The following is an 8,836-nucleotide window of genomic DNA, read 5'->3' on the forward strand; positions in this document are numbered from 1 at the left end:
AGGCAATCTTAACATTCCTTTTGCACTGCGATGACTGTGGGATTCGAAAAAGAAAGTGGGTGGAATTCCAGACAGCCTTTCTTCCCTACCCCAACACTAGAACCCAACAAAAGAGTGTTTGGATTTGGCCAGCTGGCAGGGAAGGGAGAAAGTGGGGCAAGCATTAAGTAGGGATGGCCCAGTGCAGGGATCTGAACAAGTCATGTGACAACACTAAGAGATTTCTATTTATATTTATTCATTCCCTTTTGTTGCCTTTGTTGTTTTATTGTTGCAGTTATTATTGTTGTTGTTACTGATGTCATTGTTATTGGAAAGGACAGAGAGAAATGGAGAAAGGAGAGGAAGACAGAGAGGGGGAGAGAAAGATAGACACCTGCAGACCTGCTTCACCACTTGTGAAGCTACCCCCTGCAGGTGGGGAGCGGGGGCACTTTGCACCACCTGCGTTTAACCCACTGTGCTACCGCCCGACTCCCTCTAAGAGATTTCTAAGGATAAGCATAGCCTGCCATCCATCCTCTGCCTGGTTCCTTTTTCTGACAACTTGTCCTATCCACTTGCCCTGAATATGGTACCATACCAGAGCAGGAGATAGGTGTGAAGCTTCACCTGACTGTGTGTCTGTCCCATTCTTCCTGCCTTCCCCCTTGGAAAGTCCCAAGTGAAGGGTCAGCGGGAGCAGGTGGCATTAAGTTCCTTCTCTAGACACTGAACGAACTGGTCATTGAGGAAGAGCAGCTGGCCGTGGGGCAAGAAGCGAATGAGGATACTTTCAATATGGTCAGCTCGAAGCAGGAGGTTGCTGCCAGGGGCCAGCAGCCGCAGGTGGTCGAAGAGGAGGCGCGTCAGCAGCTTGAGTGTGCTCTCAGCCAGCAGCAGGTTGTCATGGGCATCCAGCACCAAGGCGAAGCCGAAGGATAGTATGCCCAGCCACATCACTGTCCGAGGCTCTTGGAAAGGGTTCCCTGCTGTCAGGTGGAAGGCCCCACGTGGGGCCTCATGAACAGGCACTGGCTCATCTGAGGACTGAGGCTGTAGGTCCAGAAAGGGGCGGCCAGATGCCTGCTGCTGCAGCTGGTACATGGACTCTACCTGTCTGGGGAGAGTGTGTGGGTCACTGACTGTGTCATCCTCATGGGCCTCTCTGGAGCTGAGAGCTGCCCTATTCCCACATCTTGGATGTAGAAAGTGAATCCCAAGGGGCTAGGCGGTGGTGTACCTGGCTAAATCCCTGGGTCCCACCTGCAGGAGAAAAGCTTCACAAGTGGTGAAGCAGGGCTGCAGGTGTCTCTCTGTCTCTATCCCTCTCTACTTCCTCCCCTCTCAATTTCTCTCTGTCTCTATCCAATATTTAAATTTTTTTGTTTTACTTATTTATTGATTATTGTATAGAGACAGAGAGAAATTGAGAGGCGAAGGGAGATAGAAAGGGAGACAGAGAGACACCTGCAGCCCTGCTTCCCCACTTGTGAAGCTTTCCCCCTGCAGGTGGGGACCAGGGGCTCGAACCCGGGTCTTTGTGCACTGTAATGTGTGTGCTTAACCAGGTGCACCACCGCCTGGCCCCTCTATCCAATATTTTTTAATACTTTTTAAAAAAATTTATTTATTTTCCCTTTTGTTGCCATTGTCTTTTTATTGTTGTTGTAGTTATTGTTGTTATTGATGTTGTCATTGTTAAATAAGACAGAGAGAAATGGAGAGAGGAGGGGAAGACAGAAAGGGGGAGAGAAAGATAGACACCTGCAGACCTGCTTCACTGCCTGTGAAGCGACTCCCCTGCAGGCAGGGAGCCGGGGGCTCGAACCAGGATCCTTACACTGGTTGCTGCGCTTTGTGCCACATGTGCCCAACCCTCTGCGTTACTGCCCGACTCCCGTCTCTATCCAATATTAAATAAATAAAAATATAATTAAAAAAAAGAAAGATGTAGTCCAGGAGGTGGCACAGTGATAAAGCTTTGGACTCTCAAGCATGAGGTCCTGAGTTCGATCCCTGGCAGCACATGTGCCACAGTGATTCTTTCAGAGTGGTGCTTTCTCTCTCCTCCTATCTTTCTCATAAATAAATAAAATCTTTAAAAAAAAAAAGGGGGGCGGGTGGTGGCACACCTGGTTGAGCGCACGTGTTACAATGCACAAGGACCCAGGTTCGAGCCTCCAGTCCCCACTGCAGGGGAAATGCTTTACAAGTGGTGAAGCAGTATTGCAGGTGTCTCTCTGTCACTCCCTACCACCCTTTCCCTCTTGATTTCTGGCTATCTCTATCCAATAAATAAAATAAAGATAATTAAAAAAAAGAAACTGAGTCCCAGGGGGTAGGCAGTGGTGTACCCAATTCAGCGTACATAGTACTATGCTCAAGGACCCAGGCTGGAGGCCCCAATCCCCGCCTGCAGTGGGGACACAAGTACTGAAGCAGGTCTGCAGCTGTCTGTCTTTCTCTCTTCCTCTCTGTCTCCCCTTCCCCTCTCAATTTCTCTGTCCTATTAAATAAAATGGGTGGGGGGGGGTAGGAGGAAAAAAGTGGCTTCAAGAAGCAATAGATTCATAGTGATGCTGGCACTGGCCAGGCTTACAGAGCAAGAAGTATGAGGCAGGACAGGAACCTAGGCTCTAGGCCCTGAACCATATAACTATGTGGAGCAATTTTTTTTTTTTTTTAACTAGGGCACTGGTCGGCTCTGACTTATGATAGTGCTGAGGATTAAACCTGGGACTTCTGGGCCCTTGGGCATAAAAGTCTGTTTTGTAAACCACAGTGTTATCTCCCCAGAGAGAAGACAAATTCTGGGGCTAGGTGGTGGCATATATGTTACAATGCATAAGGACTCAGTTCAAGTCCCTGGTCCAAATCCCTGGTCCCCACCTGCAGGGGGAAAGCTTTGGGAGTGGTGAAGCAGTGCTGCAGGTGTATGTGTCTTTCTCTCTCTCTCTCCCCCTCTGTGTGTGTGTGTCTCTCTCTCTGTCTCTCTCTCTCTCTTTCTATCTCCCCTGACCCTCTCAATTTCTGGCTGCCTCTATCCAATAAATAAAGATAATTTAAAAAAACTTAAAAGGGTCGGGGAAGATAGCATAATGATTATACAAAGAGACCCTCATGCCTGAGGATCCAAAGTCCCAGGTTCAGTCCCTTACACCACAATAAGCCAAAGCTGAGTAGTGCTCTGGTTAAAAAAAAAAAAGACAAATTTTGAAAACAGTTCTTTGGGCTGAGAAAAGGAACCAGGGGAAAAAATATCTTATCCCTATCTGTTTCAGAGAGCCCTCCTCATCTTAAAAAAGAGCCTTTCATGTAATCATCTAGGCTTTTTAAAAATATATATTTATTGGGGGTTGGGCAGTGGCACAGTGGGTTAAGCGCATGTGGCGCAAAGCGCAGGGACCGGCGTAAGGATCCCGGTTCGAGCCCCCGGCTCCCCACCTGCAGGGGAGTCGCTTCACAGGCGGTGAAGCAGGTCTGCAGGTGTCTATCTTTCTCTCCCCTCTCTGTCTTCCCCTCCTCTCTCCATTTCTCTCTGTCCTATCCACAACGAATTGCATCAACAAGGGCAATAATAATAACCACAACAAAGCTACAACAAGGGCAACAAAAGGGGGGAAAAATGGCCTCCAGGAGTGGTGGATTCATGGTGCAGGCACCGAGCCCAGCAATAACCCTGGAGGAGAAAAAAAAAATACATACATACATACATATATATATATATATTAATAAGAGGGAAATAGAATCAGAGCATCACTCTGAATTACTCTGGCAATGCTGGGAACTGGCCTCAGAACTTCATGTTTGAGGGTCCAATGCCTTAACCACTGGGCCAACCCCTGGGCCACTTACCTAGACCTTTTTTTTTTATTATTGACTTTAAAAAGCATTCTCTGATCTTTCTCAAACTATCTTCCAATTTGGGATGTGCACAGGCCTGTCTTAATGGCTAGGGCTAACAAAATATCTCACTTGAATAATGTACTCTTCTGCCATGTGAGTGATCCAGGTCCAAACCCAGCACCCACCAGACTGGAAGAAGTTACAGACTCCTCTCTCTCTCTCTCTGTTTGTGTCTGAGTGTGTGTGTGTGTGTGTGTGTGTGTGTGTGTCTACCTCTCCCTATCTCTCTGTCTGTCTAGTCTATCTGGAGAAGTCATCCCAGAGCAATGAAGCCCTGGTAATGACCCAAAAAAAAGCCTTTCAGAGGCCAGGCATTGGCACACTTGGTTGAGCGTAAATGTTATAATGCACAAAGATCCAGGTTCAAGCCCCTGGTCCCCACCTGCAGAGGGAAAGCTTCATGAGTGGTGAAGCAAGTGATGCAGGTGTCTCTCTGTCTCTCTCCCTCCCCATCTCCCCTCTCAATTTCTCTCTGTCTTTATGCAATAATAAATAATTTTTTAAATGCATTCATTTCATTCTCTGTGCCAGAGAAGACCCAGAGAAACATATGATGACAGAAGACTGGCACACTGTTGCCCCCAAACTATTAAGATCCTCACCTAGAACAGAATCCAGGGGATTCTGGCACCTGCCAACTCCACCTGGGTCTAGGGTGAGAAGTTTATAGGTGAACCACCACATCTGAAGCAGTGTTTCCCAAACTGTGCTCTGTAAACAGGCTTTCTAGAGACTGGACCTAAAGAAATCCCATTTTCTTGCCTCCTTAAACATCACTGAGATCTACAGGCACGCTAAAGGCCCTGAAAAGTCCTGCATGTTTAATCTGTATTGGGGTCTGCCTACCTAGATTCAAACCGCAGCTCTGTCATTTTCCTAGGTGCATAATGCTGGGAAAGTTAGGTTCCTTAAATTCTCTGTGCCTCGGCTTACTCATCTTTGAAGTGGAGATAATAGCTCTGCCTTCATCAAGACTGTTAGAAACAGTAAATGAACAATTAACATAAAATGCTCAGAACACAAGGACTCATTACCACATACTTGCATGCTTAGTAAGTGCTAAATATAATAGAAATGATGAAGATGGTAGTGTTATTATTTTGTTAGCTTTTTTTTTTTTCCTCCAGATTTGCTGGGGCTCAGTGCCTGCACAACATTTTTTCCCATTTTTGTTGCCTTTGTTGTTTTCATTACTGTTATTGTTGCCATTGATGTGGTTGTTGGATAGGATAGCGAGAAATTGAGAGAGAAGGGGATAGAGAGGGGGAGAGAAAGATAGACACCTGCAGACCTGCTTCACCGCTTGTGAAGCAGCCCCCCTGAAGGTGGGGAACCGGGGGCTTGAACCCAGATCCTTACACTAGTCCTTGCGCTTTGGGCCATGTGCACTTATCCCAATGCACTACCGCTCAACCCCCTTTTGTTAGCCCTTTTACATGCAACAACTGTGAACATCTGTGGAACACTATGTAAGATGCTACCCTAAAACTTTCTGTCTCTTTGTCCTCTTGTTTCTCTGTGTTCCCCCGCCCCAGCAAACATCACAATCAGCATGAGATCAATGATCTGGGGCTGTGCTAGGCAATGCAAATACCTGGCCACTGCCAACATCTGCTCTTTGCGAAGGAGCCTGTCTCTCTCAGCACTGTGAGGCGAGGAGTCATCAGTGGAATTCTCAGCACCAAAGAAGCAAGAGTACAGCACTCTGCAAAATCCAGTGTCTTCTTGAGCCTGGGGGGCTCGCAGGGTGTGGATGAGGAAAGCGTAGACCATGATTCTAAATGAGTGCTACAATGATGCCAGAGATCTTGATGAGAAAAGCCTGGGAGGAAAACAACCACAGAAAAAGTCTGACATAATAGAGTCTAGGAGCATGTCTAAGTCTCTGGGGACAGGTGGTGGCACACTTGGTTAAACATACACATCGCAGTATGCAAGGTCCTAGGTTCCAGCCCCTGGTCCCCACCTGCAGGAGGAAATCTTCATGGGTGGTGAAGCAGAGCTGCAGGTGTCTCTCTCCCTCACCATCTCCCCCTCCCCTCTCAATTTCTCTCTGTCTCTAGCCAATAATGAATAAAATAAAATAAAACTATACTAAATCTGGTAGGACTGGCCACAAGTCCTCCCTAGTTACCCAAACTACACCACCAGTTTCTAAATAATGGTATCTACCCATGACAGAACTTTGTAGTGAAGAAGCAATCTCAAGCAACCAAACTCAGTTCTACCAAATAAATGGCCCCAATCCTGTCAAAAATCATGTCAGGGAGTCGGGCGGTAGTGCAGCGGGTTGGGCACACGTGGCGCAAAGCACAAGGACCAGCGCAAGGATCCCGGTTCGAGTCCCCGGTTCCCCACCTGCAGGGGAGTCATTTCACAGACAGCCGGTGAAGCAGGTCTGCAGGTGTCTGTCTTTCTCTCCCCCTCTGTCTTCCCTTCCTCTCTCCATTTCTCTTTGTCCGATCCAACAACGACATCAATAACAACAATAATAACTAAAACAATAAAAAAAAAACAAGGACAGCAAAAGGCAATGAATAACTAAATTTTTTTTAAAAATCATGTCAAAGTCAAGAGAGTCAAGGGGAGCAAGTGGGGAGAAAAGGGTGGGATGAAGCTGCTCCAGATAGAAGGACTCTAAATCAAGGAGACAGCTAAATGCAAAGTGTGATCCTGGATTAGAGCCAGCTGTGGAAATAGCTCAACTGGCAGATCATCAGACTTTCAGGCCTGAGGTTCTTGGTTTGATCCTCAGCACTGCATGTGTTCTGGCATCTCTCTCTCTCTCCCTTCTCTAATTCATTTGAAACTCTCTCATATACAATAAATGAAATAAATCTTTAGAGATAAAAAGGATAAAGTTTTCTATAATCCTGAGATTATTGTTGTGGTCCAGGAGGTAGCACAGTGGTAAAGCTTTGGACTCTGAAGCATGAGGTCCAAGTTCAATCCTAGACAGCACATGTGCCAGAGTGCTGTCTGGTTCTTTCTCTCTCCTATCTTTCTCATAAATAAATAAAATCTTCTTTTTAAAAAAACAGATTATTGCAAGATAAAGACAAATTATTACTAGTTTTAATTATGTGGTCAGCTGGCTTGTGACCAGAACTGAAGTTGAAAGGCAAAGTGTGTGTAAATAAGGAAGCAAATAATCTATAGCTTGGGTTGGATAGATTACTATTTTAAATTGGTTAGCAAACTAGTTCACTTGAATAACGTGCTGCTTTCTCATATGCACGACCCAGGTCCAAGCCTGGCCCCCATCACATTCAAGGAAGCTTGAGTGCTGTGTTCTCTCTTTCTCTGCCTTGCTGCTTCTCAGTCTCTATCTTTAAAAATATCTATTTAATTTTTTTTTTTTTTTTGCCTCCATGGTTATTGCTGGGGCTCGGTGCCTGCGCCACGAATCCACTGCTCCTGGAGGCCATTTTTTCCCTTTTTGTTACCCTGGTTGTTTTACCATTGTTGTGGCTATTATTATCGTTGTTATTGATGTCGTTGTTGTTGGATAGGACAGGGAGAAATGGAGAGAGGAGGGGAAGACTCAGAGGGGGCGAGAAAGTCACCTGCAGGCCTGCTTCACCGCCTGTGAAGTGACTCCCCTGCAGGTGGGGAGCCTGGGGCTCGAACCTGGATCCATCCTTACGCCAGTCCTTGCGCTTTGCGCCACGTGCGTTTAACCCACTGCGCTACCGCCCGACCCCCTATTTAATTTTTTAATTAAAATACATATAAATTGACCAGAGGAAGGCACTAACCTCCGGTGACCCTCCAGGCCCAAAACGAAGGTGATTAGCCCTAGACACCCGGTCCCCCTCCCATAGAAAAATGGTAGCGGCCGTTTACGTCACTGCCTCGCACAACACTGCAACGCAGTGGATTTGGGGAGTTGTAGTTCGACGTTCCCGTCAGCCAAACACTTGAGTGTTTGGTCCTACAACCTCGGACCTCTCTCTTCCAGGAGACGCACTCACCCTCCCAACTCCGTGGACGTCTACTAACTGGCCGTTCCAGTAGGCAACGGGAAGCAATGGCGGCTGCGCTACCCCTGGGCGCCTGCGCACATCACTCTGGGCCCGGGCGCGCACGAGCGTGACGCGTTCAGGATGAGCAAGGTCTCCTGTCCAACACTACGCTGCCAGAGCAGGCGCTGACAGGCGGACCTAGGGCACTAGTCTGGACTCTGGGTGCGGCCAGTCTCCACTGTAGAACCAAAGAGACCTTCGCGTGCACACACACAAACACACCCCGAGTACACACACAGACCGCGAGGGGGCGCAGCGACCCACAGCGGGGACTTGGCGGAAGTGGCTGTGAGGCTGCTTGGAGCGCAGGGTTCAGATCTTGCTGCTCTCCCCCGCCCGCCTTGGGAGTTACGGGGTGGGGGTGGGTGCTGGGGGAAGGGAGTTTGCACCCTGAAGGGGCAAAGTTTAACTCTCAGACTGACCAATATGCGTGGCAATCCCTGGGACGTCTATTAAAGACTTGATTACTGGATTTTACCCCAGAATATGATTACTTGAAATGTATTATTTTGGGAGTCAGGCGCACACACCCTGCAGTGTGTTAAGTCCTGGGGTTCAAGTCCCTGGTCCCCACCTGCACGGGGGGGGGGGGGGGGGGGGCGCGGAGGGGAAGCTTCCCAAGTGGTGAAGTAGAGTTGCAGATGTCTCTCTACCTACCTCCCCCTCTTCTCTCAATTTGCCTCTAGCTGATAAAGAAAAAAACAAAGTAGAAAGAAAGAGAAAGAAAGAAAGATGTGTTTTGGCAACATGGGTGGGGATTCTGGGTTGTGGAATCATAGGATGGGTGAAAACTAGGACTCTGTATGTTCCTGGCAGTTCTGTCTGGCACTGGTCTCCAGTGAAGCCCCCTGGGGTGTCAGCCAAAACGAGTGCTTAGTAGGGCTCTTTCTTTCTTTCTTCCTTTTTTTTCCTTCTCCTTTTTA

The 8,836-nt window shown here is 47.7% G+C and overlaps 1 protein-coding gene across 2 annotated transcripts; it reads right to left on the minus strand.

Annotated features, from left to right (window-relative positions):
- Window positions 1-216: 216 nt before the first annotated feature.
- AP5S1 (adaptor related protein complex 5 subunit sigma 1) lies at window positions 217-8,140 on the minus strand. Of its 2 annotated transcripts, none has more exons than XM_007539593.3 (3): window positions 7,863-8,140; window positions 5,483-5,710; window positions 217-1,099 (listed from the first exon to the last, which is right to left on the minus strand). In XM_007539593.3, exons 2-3 carry the CDS (start codon window positions 5,659-5,661, stop codon window positions 673-675), a joined length of 606 nt encoding a protein of 201 aa, XP_007539655.1. In that variant the 5' UTR covers window positions 5,662-5,710; window positions 7,863-8,140; the 3' UTR covers window positions 217-672. The 2 variants fall into 2 exon arrangements, with proteins under 2 accessions (XP_007539655.1, XP_016050864.1); XM_016195378.2 differs by lacking the exon at window positions 7,863-8,140 and adding an exon at window positions 7,647-7,832.
- Between the last annotated feature and the right edge of the window lie 696 nt (window positions 8,141-8,836).

This window comes from Erinaceus europaeus, chromosome 1 (assembly GCF_950295315.1).
Source record: "Erinaceus europaeus chromosome 1, mEriEur2.1, whole genome shotgun sequence".
In the NCBI taxonomy this organism is placed as follows: Eukaryota; Metazoa; Chordata; class Mammalia; order Eulipotyphla; family Erinaceidae; genus Erinaceus; species Erinaceus europaeus.